Below are 17,976 nucleotides of genomic sequence, written 5' to 3'. Positions count from 1 at the left end.
GACAGCTGTGTGTGTTCTGGTGTTACCTGAATAAGCAGGCAGAGCAAAGGGACAGCAGCCAATCTGCAAGGCACATGCAAAAACCAAACTGCAGGCTTGACCCTCATTTACATCTGTGTAACCCTGTTGGATCTGGAGGTCTCTTTAAAGCAGAGAGGGGCTGAAACCACACTCTTTCAATCATGATCTCAAACTAGCCCAAACTGCAAGGACTTAGACCTAGGATTTTGGTTCAGCCCAGTGTGAAGAGAGCGGTCATTTAAAGAATTCCAATGGGGGAGTTGGCTTTCAAATTTATCCCAGTTCTAATGCAAAGCCTGCTTCACTCTAAGAAAAGGAGGCCTTGTGGCACCTTAGAGACTAATTTCAGAGTAGCAGCCGTGTTAGTCTGTATTTGCAAAAAGAAAAGGAGGACTTGTGGCACCTTAGAGACTAACCAATTTATTTGAGCATAAGCTTTCGTGAGCTACAGCTCACTTCATCGGAGGCATTACAATCGGATGCAAGTGAGCTGTAGCTCACGAAAGCTTATGCTCAAATAAATTGGTTTGTCTCTAAGGTGCCACGAGTCCTCCTTTTCTTTTTGCGGATACAGACTAACACGGCTGCTACTCTGAAACCTGTTTCACTCTGGGTCTCAGTCTGTTCTCACAGCAGATAGCCCAGTCTGCATTTAAGCAACCACCGCTGAAAGAGAAGCTGGTCTTAAATGCATAGGCCTACATTTTAAGTGACTGGTTGTTTTGATTGCCTCTGTTTTTGGATTGCCAACAGGAGCCACCTTTTAAAAGAAGCTGATTTTCAGAGGTGCTGTGCCCTGCCAGTGGACAGTTCCTGCAATTGCAGTTGTAGGTGATGATGCCATTCAAGTCAAATTGAGCACTCAAAATCACTAGCCGTTTGGAAATCTTGGGCCATAAAGATGACAGGTCAGTGATTTGTTGGGGGAAGGGTCAAAGGCTGAGTAATAGCCCCTCTTCTTGGTCTTCCTTTTCCCATTCCCATCCCCAAGGATGAAAAAAAACAACCCTATATGTTCGCTTGCCCCATTCAGTCGCATTTTTGTCAGGGCTCTGCCTGATCCCTCGCTGACTCTTGCCCTGCGTGAGCCCCCAGCTCTGAGATAGTGGTGGCATCCCACCGGCATCCCTTCCAGGAATGGCAGCGATCTCTGACAGCTTTGCCTACACCTTCCCTGCTCTCCCGCCATGGCCCACCCCTCCTTTGTATCCTTCACCCTTTCTGGCGATTGTTGCAAGCAGCTGCATCCTCTGCCAGCCCCGTGGGGCCACCTTGCCCAAGCACCCCCCCTTCCCCTGTCAATCCTGGGGAGACACACACATTGATTCGGTGGCAGGCCCCAGCTGCAGCCAGCACTTGCTGATCAAGCGAATCTCAGGCAAGGAGAAAGGCAAGGGCCTCCCTTTCAGCCCCTTCGCTCCCTCCTCCCTGCCAGGCAGATTTGCAGCTGACTGGGCGTTGTTAATTAGCAGGAGGAAGAGGATTGGTGTTTGCGGGGCTATATAAGGGGAGAGCCAGGCGCATTGTCCTCCCCCTATTTCTGTGCATCACCCACCCAGCCTCGTCCCTTCCCTGCCTGCATCTCCCCCCAACCCAGCCTCACCATGAGCTACAGCAGCGACCTGCTCTACCCACCCTCCTCCTATAAGAAGATCTTCGGGGAGTCCCCTCGCCTCTCCAGCAGGGTTTACAACAGCTCAGCCGCTCCCCGGGCTGCCGGCTACCGCGCCCCCCCTGCCAGGGACTCCTACGCCTCCTCCTATCGCAAGCTGGCCGTGCCCAGCTCCGTGGACCACCTGGAGCTGCTGTCCCAGCCCAGCGCGGTGAGCAACGAGCTGAAAATCGTGCGCACCAACGAGAAGGAGCAGCTGCAAGGGCTCAACGACCGCTTCGTGACCTACATCGAGAAGGTGCATCAGCTGGAGCAGCACAACCGGCTGCTGGAGGCCGAGGTCTCGCTGCTGCGCCAGCGCCAGGCGGAGCCCTCCCGCCTGCAGCAGCTCTACGAGCAGGAGATCCGCGAGCTGCGCTCGCAGGCGGAGGGGCTGCGCCACGAGCGGGACGAGGCGCAGCTGGAGAGCCAGCGGCTGGCGCAGGGGCTGGAGCGCCTGCGGGAGCAGTGCCAGGAGGAGGCGCGCCGGCGGGAGGAGGCCGAGCTGGCCCTGCGCGAGTACAGGAAGGACGTGGACCACGCCACCCTGGCCCGGCTGGAGCTGGAGAAGAAGGTGGAGGCGCTGCTGGACGAGATCGCCTTCCTCCGGAAGGTGCACGAGGAGGAGGTGGCGGAGCTGCAAGCCGCGCTGCAGGATGCGCAGGTACCGGCGGCTTCCGCGCCTGCCCCTGCCCCTGCCCCTGCGGGCTCCCCTCGCCGCCTGCCCCTGCCCAGCCCTGCGCTCCGCTCCGCTCCCAGCCCTGCGCGCTCCCCTCGCCGCCTGCCCCTGCCCAGCCCTGCGCGCTCCCCTCGCCGCCTGCCCCTGCCCAGCCCTGCGCTCCGCTCCCCTCCGCCCCTGCGCTCCGCTCCCAGCCCTGCGCGCTCCCCTCGCCGCCTGCCCCTGCCCAGCCCTGCGCGCTCCCCTCGCCGCCTGCCCCTGCCCAGCCCTGCGCGCTCCCCTCGCCGCCTGCCCCTGCCCCTGCGCTCCGCTCCCAGCCCTGCGCTCCGCTCCCCTCCCCTCCCCGCCTGCCCCTGCCCCTGCGCTCCGCTCCCCTCCCCTCGGCGCCTGCCCCTGCCCCTGCGCTCCCCTCCCCTCGGCGTCTGCCCCTGCCCAGCCCTGCGCTCCGCTCCCCTCGCCGCCTGCCCCTGCCCAGCCCTGCGCTCCCCTCGGCGCCTGCCCCTGCGCTCCGCTCCCCTCGCCGCCTGCCCCTGCCCAGCCCAGCCCAGCGCTCCGCTCCCCTCCGCCCCTGCGCTCCGCTCCCAGCCCTGCGCTCCCCTCCGCTCCCCTCCCCGCCTGCCCCTGCCCAGCCCTGCGCTCCGCTCCCCTCCGCCCCTGGGCTCCGCTCCCAGCCCTGCGCTCCCCTCCCCTCCCCTCCCCTCCCCGCCTGCCCCTGCCCAGCCCTGCCCTCCCCTCCCCTCCCCGCCTGCCCCTGCCCCTGCGCTCCCCTCCCCTCCCCTCCCCGCCTGCCCCTGCGCTCCCCTCCCCTCCCCTCCCCTCCCCGCCTGCCCCTGCCCCTGCGCTCCCCTCCCCTGCCCCTGCCCAGCCCTGCGCTCCGCTCCGCTCCCTGCCCCGCGCTCCCCTCCCCGCCTGGCCCCGTGCAGCCCTGCGCTCCACTCCCCTCCCCGCCTGCCCCTCCGCTCCCCTCCTACTGTCCCTGCCCAGCGCCCCCCCCCACGCTGCGCTCCCCTCCCCTCCTAGCCTGCCCAGCGCTGCGCTCCCCTCCTGCCACTGTGCAGCATCCCCCGGCCCTGGCCACCTCTCCCTGCGCTTCTCTCCCTCTGCCCCTGCCCAGCCCTGCCCTGTCCTAGCCTCCCCCTACCTCGCTGCGCTCCGCTCCGCTCCCCCCGCCCCTGCTCAGCATCCCTCTGACCTTCTCTCCCTGCACTCCGATCCCCTGCCCAGCCCTGCGCTCCCATCCCCCGGACACCTCTCAGCCCTGTGCTCCCCTCCCCCTGCCCCAGCCCAGCCCTGAACTCCCCTCTCTGCACTCCCTGCCCCTACCCTTCCCTGCGCTCCTCTCCCCTCCTCCCTCCCGCTGCCCAGCCCTGCTCTCTCTTCCTCTCCCCTCCCCTCTGTTCCTGCCCAGCCCCCTGTTCTGTATCCCCCCACAGACCAACACTGCTGCACTGCGGTCTCCCCCCCCCCGTCCCTGCCCAGCCCCCTGTTCTGTATCCCCCCACAGACCAACACTGCTGCACTGCGGTCTCCCCCCCCCCCCGTCCCTGCCCAGCGCTCCCTGTTCTGTATCCCCCCACAGACCAGCACTGCTGTCCCCCGCCCCATCCCTGCCCAGCGCAGCACTCCCCTTTCTGTATCCCGCCTTCCCAGTGCTCCCCTCCCCGCAGGATGCCAAACAGCAGCCTCCCCAGGGTGGCACATACCCCCAAGGGCTCGGTGTTCACCTCCAGGATTCAACCACCCCAGACCCCCTTCCACCGCCTGCATCCCCAGGTGCCCAGCGCCCTTCTCCCCTCCGCATGCCATGTGGATAGGGTTTGCCTTCGCTCACCCCCAGTATCCATCGCCTCCTAAGGAGTGCTACACACACGCAAACCTCCTGTGTGCTGGATAGAGTGTGTGCTACACACATGCACCCCTCCTTCTCTGTGCTGGATAAAGTCTGTGCTATACACACACATGCATCCCTCCTGTGTACTGGATGAGGTGTGTTATACGCTCCGATTTCCTCGCTTCTGTGTGTGCTAGATGGATAGGGTGTGGCATACACGCACAATACTGCCCTCCTCCTCTATGCTGTGCATCACACCACTGCCCTCATCCCCACCCCATAATTTTATACTTCCATAGGCTGAGCATATAGGACTGTTACATACACTCCCCCTATTCTCTTCCTCTTACATATGCTGAATGGATCGATTCTAGATCCTTTGCACTGGGCACAAAGCTATTGCAGTCGGTCGGTCGTTGGAAGGTTATCTTCATTAAGGTAGACATTTGACTGGCTCCCCTCATGGTGTTGGATAGCTACAGGATGCAAAGGCACTGTGTGCCGGCATGATCCCAATCCTCCTTCCCTATATTGAATGGGTAATAGGGTACTTACATCTTCTGCTTTTCTGATTACATTGTATTTGGCATAAAGTCGCCTGGAAGGTTAAATCAGCGCCGGATCTCCTTTGTGTTGAGTATTGGATTGTCTCACATTAGACTATTGGAAGTGTGATTCAGTTCTTTGAATACCATAGCAAACTGTACCTTGATTACATTATTGCTAAGCCCTGCTGGGAACATAGCATCCTATGCTGCAGCACCATGGGTACAATAGGTACCTCGCGCCCACCCTGCAGAGCACACACAATGCCCATCTTTGTGCCTGAGCCATGTGCTAGTGGAATGAAAGGACCGAAGCTTAGAAAAGAAGGAAAGCTCGGTCCTGGCTTCATTCATCAGTCTGCGTTTCAAGTGAAGTCGTGGGACTATTTCCGTACGTGTTGGGAGGAAAGAATGAAGCCTGCTTAATGCAAAATGTAGCTAACCCACGTTCATTCTCTGATGCACACGAGAATAGCAGTTATCCTAATGAGCTTGTTATACGGAGGTTTAATGGGCGGCTCAGTGACAACTCTTTTGTCATGTAGGTTTCGTTAATGTCCACTTTTGCAAGGTATTGTCGGACAAATGTTAAACTGCATGTAAAGGTATTAAAACACCAGATCCATAAGGACAAACCCGGAGCAGCTTAGTGAAGCGGCTTTAGAGCTACAGTTGCATTATTGATGGAAACGGATGGCTCTCCTGAGCACTGAAATCAATAGCTGGTGCCGAGGTATTGTAATGCAGCCTTGATTATCCAGCTGGAATCATAGGGCAGGGAGGGAGTTGAGAGATCATCAAGTCCGGCCCCCTGTGCTGAGGCAGAACCAAGTAAACGTAGACTGTCCCCGAGAGGTGTTTCTCCAGCCTGTCCATTGGAGGTTTTATGATGGGGACTCCACAAGCTCCTTTGGAAGCCTGTTCCAGAGCTTACTACCCTTAAGCCTGGCCTACACTGAGGGGGGGATGGATCTAAGATACGCAACTTCAGCTACGGGAACGCACGTATCTTAGATCGACTTAGAATCACTTACTTTGCGTCCTCGCGGCGCGGGATCGACGGCCGCCGCTCCCCCATCGACTCCGCTTCTGCCTCGCGCCGTGGTGGAGTTCCGGAGTCGATGGCAGAGTGATCGGGCATCGATTTGTCGCGTCTACACTAATGTGATAAATCGATCCCCGCTAGATGGATCACTACCCGCCAATCTGGCGGATAGTGTAGACGTGGCCTTAGAGTTGCTGCAGATTAAGCCCATTATGTCTTGTCCTGCCTTGCACATGGAGAACAATTGATCACCATCTTCTTTATAACATCTCTGACCGTATTTGAAGACTGTTATCAGGTCCCCCCTCAGTCTTCTTTTCTGAAGACTAAACTTGCCCAGGTTTTTTAACCTTTCCTCGTAGATCAGGTTTTCTAAACTTTTGTTGCTCTCCTCTGGCCTCTCTCCAACTTATCCACATCTTTCCAAAAGTGTAGCACCCAGAATTTGACACAGTGCTCCAGCTGGGGCCTCACCAGTGCCGAGTAGAACAGGACAGTTACCTCCTGTTAACTGCATCACACCATTGTCTCCTGTTCAATTTGTGGTCCACTACAACCCCCATACCCTTTCCAGCAGTACTGCCGCCAACCAGTTATTCCCCATCTTGTAGCTGTGCATTTGATTTTTCCTTCCAAAGTGTGGTTCTTTACACTTTTCTTTCCTGAATTTCATCTTGTTGATTTCAGACCAATTCTCCAATTTGTCAAGGTCACTTTGAATTCTAATCCTGTCCTCCAAAGTGTTTGCAACCGCTCCCAGCCTGGTGTCATCTGCAAATTTTATAAGCACGCTTTCCACTCCATTATGCAAATCATTAATAAAAATATTAAATATCTTCAGACCCAGGACTGACCCCTGTGGGACCCCACTGGATACACCTTCCCAGTTGGACAGTGAACCATTGATAACAATTCTTTGAGTATGGTCTTTCAATCAGTTGTGCACCCACCTTCTAGTAATTCCAGCTAGACTACATTTTGCTAGTTTGCTTATGAGAATGTGATGTGGGACAGTGTCAAAAGCCTTTCTAAAATAAAGATGTATCCCATCTACTCCTTCCCCCTATCTGCTGGGCCAGTAACCCTGTCAGAGAAGGAAATTAAGTTGGTTTGGCATGATTTGTTCTTGACAAATCTATGCTGGTTAGTCCTTGTAATCCTATTATCCTCTAGGTGCTCACAAATTGATTGTTCAATAATTTGTTCTGGTATCTTTCCAGGTATTAAAGTTAGGCTGACTGGACTATAATTTCCAGGGTGGTCTTTGTTGCCATTCTTAAAAACAGATCCTATGTTTGCCCATTACTCTGGGACCTCACCCATCCACAATGGATTTTCCCTGAGATGTCATGAGGGATGCAGAATACATTCAGATGACCAAAGCTTTGGCTAATGAAGGGGAATTTTCATTTAATTTATGCAGAGGAAAGTTGGTTTTATGGCTACAGCGCTGGACTGGGATTTGAGATGAGCTCTGCTACAGATTTCTTGGGTGACTTTGGCAAGTCGCTTAGTCTGACCCTGACTTAGTTTCCTGTCTGTAATATCAGGACAGTACTCTCCCATTCTTTGTCTCTCTAGATCATAAACTGTCAGGGGTGGGTAGGGAATGTCTCAATCTTTGTATGTACAGTACTTAGCCCATTGGGGCACGTAGATATAATTGTGATAATACCACAAATAGATTTTTGGGGGGGGGGGGGGGGCTAGGCAGAGAAGGGTACAACTCTGGATAGAACAGGGAAATTTGACTATGGCTGCAATAATCAAGGTTGTGCTGTATTCTCAGAGTGTGTTAAAACCTAGAAATATGAATCTTCTTCCACTTTGTTCTCTCTTTCTTGCTTGTTTTGCTTGTTCCTCGGACAGCGGCGTTCAGTCCCTCCTTAACTGTGCTACTTGCAGTAAATACATAAGTTTTAGTGCTTTGCTAGATTGGAGCCAGGGGGCTCTGCACCTTACAGGATCAAGCCAGCATAATGAGGCCACTTCAGCCTTGGAGTTGCATCTGCTTACACTACAGCTGACTTTGACCCAGTACATTCCTGAATACATGAATATTTGAACTTCTCCTAGACAAGGAGCTGAAGCAGATTTCATTTAAAGGGGGACTTTCCCATACATTTGCAATTAGAGGTTTGATTTCACTTGTGACACCCCCCCCCCCGGTGTAATGGGGTATTAATGATACTGGCAAATGCCATTCCTTTTGCAGATTTGCTACAATGTCCTTTGTTTGCAAGGTTAAACTCCACTTCCGGAATGCCATTCATTTCTAATACATAACTTACCTTCATACATAGGACTAAATCCATTGGGAAAGTTGCCCCTGCTTATTCCATATTCTGCGGTCCATGTTCCTCAGTGAGGAACTTCACTGGCTGTATTATAATGAATATGTGCAGGCATCTGATGAGCAAACCCTAAAATGAGCTCCTATATCATGGCCATAATCCACCATCTGTATGAAAATTCACTGACAGACCAATAACTTTCTGGCTTTCCTAATACTTTGCAGCATATGGCCCTGGGGGTTGTGGAAAACTTTCAGTGGGTAAAAATCTGTAATCTGCAGAGCTACAGAAAATGCAGCAGGCCCTGAGGGCTGGACTGAGAAAGCAATGCATTGTGTTTGCCCACAGTTCTGTCATTTTCCTCCATCAAATGGGGGAGCAATAAACCAGTTACATTTGCTCATTTAGATTCAGATTGAACACTGACCGAAGGCCAGCACTATACAGAATTATGCGGAAACACTGGACAATTTAAATAAATGAGTCCTTTCACTCTTGGGTGGTGGTACGGTAGCAATATGGCAACACTTAGCAGAGCTGTGTGAAGGATCAAAAAAGAACTTTAATATAAACTATTTTGCTAACCGAACCTGCACAACTTGTATGTCTAAAATAAATGCTGTACCTGTCAGTCTTTGCTCCTCTGATGCATTTCTCTGAACCCAGGTTAATTTGCTCTGTTTGCTCTGAGATATTGGTCAATATCTATCTCTACCAACCTATCTACCTCCCTCCATACACACCCTTTCTTTCTCTATCTACGCACAAGAGAGAGAATGTCTGTCAATGCAGCTATCTAGCTATACCTGTCCATCTGTGTCTTTTGCCTCTCTGGTCTTTCTGCATACATATTTACTCACCGTGTATGGCTATATAGGCACTGGGCAGAGGGCATGGCGGATGATGAGCTGATATAAATTGACATCGCTCCACTAACTTCAGAGGAGCTATGCAGATTTACACCAGCTAAGGATCTGGTCCCATATAATTTTGTATTTTATAGCTATGCCATATCACACACATGTGGAGGTGAGGGTTCTGCAATGTTCCCCCGGCTATGTGATATTCTGTCATGCACCAGTGACTGCCCGCTTCCTGTCCACCAATCCATTTCGTTAGGACTTATTCCTGCCCCAAGTATCTGAATAATTTGGCTAGCTGCTGGGGAAACCCCACAGGGGCAATCAACATCTCCCCCTGCCCTCAGGACTTCCCGTGACGGCAGATGAGCTCCAGGACCGTGCATGCCTGTGGAGAGAAGAGCCGTGTAGCACTAAATCCCCTGACTTCATTTCTACCTTTTCCTTAATTCAAAGAGCCTCTGTATTGGGACTGCATGGAGCTGGGCTCCACCGCTCACAAGAGGTGTGGCCCTCCATATGGGAGCCCTTCATCCTCCAGCTTGCTCCATGCAGAGGAAACACAGCTGTTCTGTTGTGTCCTGAGCCCTCCGGCTCTGCATGGGGGACAAGGGGAAGGATCTGAGCCTTCATTCAGGGCGTACAGCCTAGGATGGCAGGGAACAGCCCCGAGCAGCTTCACTGTCTGTATTCCTATCCGTTTCCCCAAATTTCATACTGTATGCTGTATGTGGGGTGGGGTCCCTTCCTTCTGTGCCTTCTCCAGGTCTCGGTGGAGGTGGACGTGAGCAAGCCTGACCTCACGGCCGCCTTGAAGGAGATCCGCATGCAGTACGAGGTCCTTTCCGCCCGGAACCAGCAGTCTGCCGAAGAGTGGTACAAATCCAAATTCGCCAACTTCACCGAGGAGGCGGCTCGCAGCAGTGACAGCATCCGCCAGGCCAAGGAGGAGATCACGGAATACCGGCGCCAGCTGCAGGCCCGCAACATCGAGATCGAGGCACTGCGGAATGCCAACGAGTCCCTGGAGAGGCAGCTGCAGGAAGCGGAGGAGAGGAGCAATGGGGAGATCCATAATCTGCAGGTAGTTGACACTTGTCAGAAGACACTGGCTTCTTATTTGTTTCCAGCTCAAGAGCTCACTCGCAGCCCTACGCATCAGAGACTCAAGTGGTAAAATGCCAGATATGCATCTAGCAAAGATTATCCTGGGGTTTTGTCTTTCCTGATAGCTTGTGCAGGCCACGCTTTTGGGTATGTTTGCACTGGGAAGAAGACCGTCCTTACACAGAGATGGGATGTACTTAGCAAACCTTGCACTGAATGGTAGGGGGAGAGATTATGTTAGTAGCATTTCTATAATATCTCCCGCCTGTGATCTTCAAACACTTTGAAAACATTCATTCGCTACCCCGCCCTCCAGCCCCCGGTGAGGTAGATTGTAAGTATTATTAGCCCCATGTCTCAGCTTGGGAAACTGAGGCGCAAAGCATTCATTGATCTTTGGGGGCCTCTGTTTTTGGGTGTCCACTGTAGGGCTGATTCCCAGAGGTGCTGGCCTCCTCAAATTCCAGTTGTACCTCCCAAATTATTGGACTTGTTTGAAACTGTAGATCTAAGCGACTTGCCCAAAATCAGGCTGTGAGCTAACAATCGAACCCAGGAGTCCAGGCTTCTAGTCTCGTGATTTGACTATTAGACAAAATAATAATCGCATGAACTCCTTTGATGAGGTACAGAGCTCATTTGCTAGAACAGCAGACGTCTGATGTGCTGGGGAAGGGACCAGCCAAATGAATGTTTGCTCGTATTAGTAAATGTATAGGATCGCTACTGAGATTTGGGACATGCACTGTATAAACACATAAGACAATCCCTGCCCTGAGGAGACTGCAGTTGAAATAAACAAGGCAGAGGTGGGAGGGGAAAGAGGTGAAATGACTTGCTCTGCTCAATCAGCAAGTCAATGTCATAGCCAGGAATAGAAACCCAGTCCAGTCTGAGTCCCAGTCCAGCACTCTAATCCACTGGACCACACCGATTTCTCCTCCTGAGATCAGTTTGAACAACGTATCTGGAAGGAGGGGCACTAAAAGCAAATGAGAGGGAACTATTGACATGATCAAAATGTTCTCCCTTCCACTTTTTGTTCTGCAGGAGACTATTAACCAGCTTGAAAATGCTCTAAGGACGACCAAGGGAGAGATGGCTCGCCACCTCCGAGAGTACCAAGACCTGCTGAATGTGAAAATGGCCCTGGATATTGAAATAGCTGCATACAGGTAAAACAATACCAAGAGGCCTTCTTCCCTGGTGGCTTTGGGGATGTTTGATGCTGGCGGTCACACATCTCTGTTTGCGTAGAGAGAAACAAATACCCAGAAACATTGTACCCCTGGATGTTCTGTAATATTGTGTAGCAATCCAGCTGCGCAGTTCTGTAATGAGAAAAAACAGATTTATTGCACCAGATCCCCAGGTTTGGCTCAGGGTTAGAACTGGTCAAAAGTCGCCCGCCCCCCCCCCCTTGCTCCTATTTTTACTCCTATCCTCCTCATACACATACACATTTTAAAGTTTCTAGAGATTAGATGATCATAATGGTCCCTTCTGGCCTTAGAATCTATTAGTCTGACCTCCTGCATAACACAGGGCAGAGAACGTCCCCAAAAATAATTCCTAGAGCAGATCCTTTAAAAAAACATCCAAAAAGGAATCCACGGTGATATGTATTAGGAAACCTAGATCAAAATGCCATCTGTCTGTTTAGGTCTTCAAGCTGGGATTTTCAAATGACCGAAGGGAGTTAGGTGCTCGTATTCCATTTTAAACAGGAATATGGTATCCAGCTCCCTTATTCACCTTCGAAGATCCCTGACATATATCCCTGTCATCACCATGTTGCCTGGACACTCGTCTCCATGGCATCTGAGTCGTGCATCACACTCTCGTCAGGGAATACAGAACCCTAAGCCTCTCTTACCCTTCTGCCTCAACAAGTGAGAGCTTTGCGGCTGCTAAACTGGGCATCAGCTCCCTGATGCTCCAGTGTGTCTGCCTTGCTAATGAGCTCCTCCAGACTCTGCCAGTCCAAACCTGGCCCTGCAGGTAAGAATCCGTGAAGCCCAGGTCCTGAGTTCCGCAGAGACATCTCCCCGCAGCGTCCACTCCTTCTCTCCGGCCATGCTTAGAAATTATGAAGTTTGCTGCCTCTGAAGAGACAGAGCACACACCAGCCTGTTTGGCTGAGGACTAACACATCAATATAACAGTGCTGAGGTGGTTTTGTATAAAACAAGAATAAGTTTAATAAAGAGCACAGATTTAAGTGATATAAGGCAAGAATAAAAGAGAAAAAAGGATTAAACAATACAAAAATAACATGCTTTCTAGTGCCTAAAATTTAATTCTAGCTACATCTTTGCAGAAAACAGTTCCTTGCGTGCAGTAAATTATCAGCAGGGCTCTACCATTTACAGGCTCAGAGGGTGCTGTACCATATGTCCCCAAGTGATGGATAACTAAGGGTTCTTTCCCTTTCTTTTTATAGTCCGGTGAACCTTTGAAGTGTATCTCCATGTAAAGTTTTTCTCCTCTCCTGCTTGTGCAGATGCCAGGCTGTCTCCTTCCTCCTCTGATCAATCTGTTTCTCTGCTTGGCTTAATCACTTGTTTTCCCTTTGATGTAAATGTCTTTCCATTGTCTCTGGCCTCACCTTGCTCAATATGCGTTGGGGATGTAGGCAAACAAACAGCCAAGACAGCATTCCTTTGTCAAGGGCAGGCTGCCTCCAAAAGCCTATTTTAAGAACATATTTCCAGCACACATCTGTAACGCTGTCTACGCGACCTGGACACGCACTCCGCGATGATATTCGTGACCAGCGTGTCACCAGTTTTTATCTGATTCCTTCCAAGACACGGTTTGGCTGGATAGTCTGACAGTGGTGTATGGACTCTGCCCATGAAGTAGCTCTTAGGGTCTCAGTAGCCTTCTGTCGATAGTGTGTAACAAAATGCTGAGCCTGCGGTAAAGGCTGTTCCTTCCTGGGGGCAATGTGCTGATTGAGGCCTTGGCCGCTTTCCCATGGGGGGCGGGGCGGGGTGAGGGGGGAGTTCCCGTTGCCCGGCTCAATGAAAACTGATCTGGGGAGGATATTTTAGAAAGGAGAAGGCAGGGATCTGAAATCTCTAGTAGCAGCTTCATTGCACCTTTCTTGGTGTTTCCCTCTTCCCACCCCCAGGAAATTACTGGAAGGGGAGGAAACGCGGCTAAGCACCATCAGCAGCGGGAACACCTTCGGCCTTGGCTACACGTTCTCGTCTAGCCCCTTCTCCGGCGCAAAAGCCTTCTCCACCAGCACGGTCACCGTCAGGAGGGAGGAGAAGCGAGACCTGCAGGAAAGCATCAAGGACCCCAGACTTTCAGGGGAGCCAAAGCCTGCCGAGGAAGATCAGCCCGGAGAAGAGAAGGTCGAAGCCGCCCCAGCCAAGAACTAAACTGGAGCGAAATCACTATGCGCCTCCCCAAGGGGAAAAGGAGTCCCTCACAGGCGAGAGATTACGTTGTGTCCTAATGTAGCCAATTACAGTAACACTGAGCGGTAGCCTTGTCCAGTGGCTAGAGCTCTGGACTGGGACTCAGAGACCTGGGTTCTAGTCCCAGCTCTGCCACTGGCCTGCTGGGTGACCTTGGGCAAGTCACTTCACCTCCCCGTGCCTCAGTTTCCTCTCTCACCGTGTCTATGTAGATTGTAAGCTTCTCTGGGCAGGGACTGTCTCTGGCTATGTGTTTGTACAGCGCCTAGCACAATGGGGCCTTGATCTCCGTTGGAACCTTTGGTGCTACTATAATAATGCTTGTAGAACAAAGGTATGTATCTGCGTCCCGTGCCCTCTCCAGGCTAGACTTCCAGGCCCTCATCCCCTTCACACTGCACATGGTGGTAAAACATTCTAGTGACTTCAGCGGGGTCAGAATTGGGCCCCTACATAAGTGTCCAGGGCTTCAGAGCCCTGACCCCTCGCTCCCACACTCTGCAGTGCACCGTTAGCTGCTCCAACCCCTATTCTCTCCGTTGCAGTTTATAGAGTAGGCTCAGGTGAATGGGAGGTTGGCTGGTGCAGCTAGATGCACAGGGCCAAACCTTGGTCCCTGTTGAAGTAAAATTGAAACTCCCATAGATTCCAGGGGACCATTTTATTGGCCCAAAGCCTGGGAAACTTGGTCCAGTTGCCTGAAAGGGTTGGGAGCCAAAGCCAGTAAATACCCTATGGAAACCAAGTGGGTGTAAATGGTTTGTTGAAAGGCCACTAGACACACCTATTATTCAGCAATAGCTAGAGCAGCGTTTCCCAAACTGCGGGTCACCACCCCGAATAGGGACGGAACATCAGCAGATGGTGATCCCTAGTGTTCAGAGGACACCATTTTACGCTGCACAGCGTGACCTCGCACATATGGTGCGTGCAAGGTCACGATGCCAGGAGGGCGCCATTTTGCTCTACAAAATGGCTTCCTCCGCACAGTGAGCCCTCGTATGCACTGCATGGATGAGGTCATGCTGTGTGGAGGATGCTATGTGGCTCTTCAAAATGGCATCCTCCAGGCTGTCTGGAGTCCCGGGAGGAAACAATTCATTAAAATGGGGTTGTGCCAGCAAAAGGTTTGGGAACCCTCACTCTACACCTCTTACACCTTGTTCTGCCTTTCCTGGGTCGTCTTAGCTATACCAGCAAACCCTTTCTAGTGTAGATAAGGCCATGCATGACAAGAGGAGAGCGAGAATAGCTCTGCTTTAGGGCCAGATTCATTTACTCACACTGAATAGCACCTTACTCCATAAGTGGTCTCATTGGGGGTACTAGCAAGGGTATCAGTGTAAAAAAAAGAAAAAGGGGGGGTATTAAGAATCTGGCCCTTTGAGATAGATTTTCACAAGAGCACACTTGGCGTGTTTGGTGTTGAGCTTTTCTGCCAATCTGGCAAGGATTTTGGAATTTGCAAATTTAGCCCTTCTTGATTAATAGTGGATTTATAGCTCTTCTTTAAGAAAACAGGATTTCGGGAGCGTAGGGCAGATTGCATCAGTAATATTTTCTGGGAACGGCCATCTGAAGACGTGTAACATCTGAAACAATGAAGATGTCGCGGAAATTCAGGTGCTGTAATTATGATACAGAGAGATGGTCTGTAAACAGTCTGATATCTTTCAGTTCACATCCGGGTGTTGTTTGTCTGTCTCCTCCAACCCACGAATGTACCCAGGGGGCAGAAAAGAATTGTATCATGAAAGTGAATGTTCTGTAGAAAGAATTAGCTTGATATTGGGGGGAGGGATAGCTCAGTGGTTTGAGCATTGGCCTGCTAAACCCAGGGTTGTGAGTTCAATCTTTGAGGGGGCCATTTAGGGATCTGGAGCAAAAATTGGGGATTGGCCCTGCTTTGAGCAGAGGGTTGGACTAGGTGACCTCCTGAGGTCCCTTCCAACCCTGATATTCTGAATGTAGGGGAGACCGCGATTGATCGCTGGGAACACTAGAGTTCAGCTTGAGGTAGGCTTAAAACTTTAATCTAGAGCTGGTCATAATGCTTCCGAATTTCAAAACTTTGACAGTTTCAGAATTTGACCTTTGAAGGGGAAAAAAATTGGGAAGAAACTTTCTCCCCATTTTTCAGTCAACTGGAGATCGGTCGAAGTGTTGCGTTTCAGAACAGAAAGAGAAATATTTCACACCGTTCTTTTGTGAATGATTTGACCACATCAACTTTAGACCGTTACTGAATGCAGATGCCTGGCCTAATCTAGAGTATGTATGTGTAGTGGAATGTAGACTGATCATAAGACAGTGGTTATTGCAAGTGTTCTTTAATAGATATGACATTTTGGATTGAGGTATCCTTTTGCATGAAGCTACCTTTCAGATCATTTGAATGTGACTTTCCTCTTTTTCCATTAAAATATTCTTTGTTTATTTGGCAGTTAAATGAATAGAAAATCGAACCCCCAATAAACAGTGTGTTGGTGTCTGAACAAAAACGTTATTTGCGGCTTGTAAACTCATCTGCATGACATCCTAGGCCCGATCCTCAGTATGTATCTCTATCAATGTCTGTGAAGCTACGAGGATTTCCCCCAGCTGAGGATCTGGTCCTGTATTTCTAAGACTCATTGGTTTAACACATGTGCCATACTCTAGTCCAGGGACCATGATTTGGTTGTTGGCTTTGTTTTTGTCCATTTCTTTCCCCATTTGGAAATACTGGGCCAGATCTTCAGCCGATGTAGATTGGCATAACTCTGCTGCAGGCAGTGAAACCCACTGATTTACACCAGCTCAATATCCGGCTCTGTATTTAAGCCCATTGCAGAATGTCTGGGGTGGGGGTACATTTCGGCAGCAAGTGCAAGGCTTATGCACCGGTTAAGCCTTCAGAATTGGACATATTCTTTGCAAAGGGGTGAGTTTCACCCCTAGGCACCGATTGTGACAAAGGAGTTGGGGTGGGAGGGAACAGCATTCAAACAGAATGAACACAATCTCTATATTGTAACACAGGGCACTCACTTGTGCCAGCCAAGCTTTTGGGGGGCTCTTCTCCATAATGTGGATTACAGGCTGCAGTGTAGTAAGAAGAGCATGTTTTTCTCTTGTTTTTAATTGAATCACGCGGGGGTTGGAGCGGGGGGGTGGGGGAGACGTATAATTTTAAATCACAGAGGGTCGGGGGGAAAAAAGATTCATGAATTCAAACTAGTTATTTTAACCCCCCAAAATAAGTTGAGAGGTTCTGAAAACTTCTAGCTCCCCCGGGGCAGCTTTTCCCTAGCTGCTTGTGCCACTTTGCTCTTTAAAATAGAGCTGATGATCGCATAATGAACTCATACCACATAGAACTGCCTCGGCACCCAGCAGCGAGCTCCTAGGTTGAAAGGCCTGGTAAATATCCTCCGACTGCCTCCTCTGAAATCTCCAGGGGCTGGATCCAACTCCTCTAGAAGTTTAATGCTTGGAGGCACATCTAATTTTGAGTTAATGGAAAGACTTCCAGGGGCAGATCCTCAGCTGGTGAAAATGGTCCTAGTGCTATTTGGGAGGCAGTGTTGCCTAGGAGATAAAGCACTGCAGTGCAACTCACAAGACCTGGCTTCTATTCCCCGTTCTATAGTTGTACCTGTACAAAAACTGTGTGTGTATCCCAAGCTTTGCTCAGGCTGAGTATTACTTAGAACCCTAAGCCTCAGTGCCGTGTCTCAGGATACAAAGCCAAGGGCATAGGCCCTCTATTAAATTTGCCACCGTTACTTCTCTGCTGTCCGCTCTTCTTCCAGGACTGCTAAAAGGCCCGCTTTGTGTGTCATTTCCCCCACTTGCAGAAATGGGAATACTGATGTTATTGTTTTGCCCATCTTGGGAAAGTGCTTTGAGCTCGTCAGATGAAAAAGACTCGGTGGATGTTTGGCTATTGCTTGAATGGCACTTTGTACATTGCCGATACCTTACAAGGGCTTGGGCATTGCGCTGTGGTTCACTGTGAATGGAATTTCAGTGTATCTGATCCCACTGTATTCCTCTCCCCATAAAACCTCTACTCCATCATTTACCGCGGCTGGTCACGCAAACTTTGTCTAGACGCATCCTAGATATGAATAATGGCAATAGCCTTTGGTTGGCCTCTTTATTAGGATAAGTGACTATTAACTGTATTGGATTAAAAACACAGGCTACGTGAATAAAAAATCCCTTCAAGAGTTTACTTCCAATAACAATCAGGCACCGGGCACTTTCTAGAAACTAACAGAGCAAGCCAGTGGCTCATTAATCCCCAGGAGGTTATTGCTAATATAATCTGAACATGGAAAAAAAAGTCATAAGGATTTCTTAGTGTGTATTTCTAAAGAGTTAATGCTCTTTATGGTACATTGCCCAGTCTGATCAATTGAATCATTTCCCAGTATTCAGTTAAATAACAATTTCCAGTAGCCGTTATCTTTGGGGGTATTTATTGTTTCCTGTGGAACTCAATAAAAAGGATGCGGAACTTTCTGT

The 17,976-nt window shown here is 50.8% G+C and overlaps 1 protein-coding gene across 1 annotated transcript; it reads left to right on the top strand.

The window, feature by feature from the left end:
• Nucleotides 1–1,531: 1,531 nt before the first annotated feature.
• Nucleotides 1,532–15,965, top strand: LOC125626450 (low molecular weight neuronal intermediate filament). The gene is made up of 4 exons (XM_048829436.2): nucleotides 1,532–2,336; nucleotides 9,693–10,010; nucleotides 11,084–11,208; nucleotides 13,170–15,965. Exons 1-4 carry the CDS (start codon nucleotides 1,626–1,628, stop codon nucleotides 13,423–13,425), a joined length of 1,410 nt encoding a protein of 469 aa, XP_048685393.2. The 5' UTR covers nucleotides 1,532–1,625; the 3' UTR covers nucleotides 13,426–15,965.
• Nucleotides 15,966–17,976: the final 2,011 nt, after the last annotated feature.

This window comes from Caretta caretta, chromosome 26 (assembly GCF_965140235.1).
Source record: "Caretta caretta isolate rCarCar2 chromosome 26, rCarCar1.hap1, whole genome shotgun sequence".
Taxonomy (NCBI): Eukaryota; Metazoa; Chordata; order Testudines; family Cheloniidae; genus Caretta; species Caretta caretta.
Note: the sequence above shows the minus strand (reverse complement) of the source record. Positions and strands in the feature narration are given on the sequence as shown.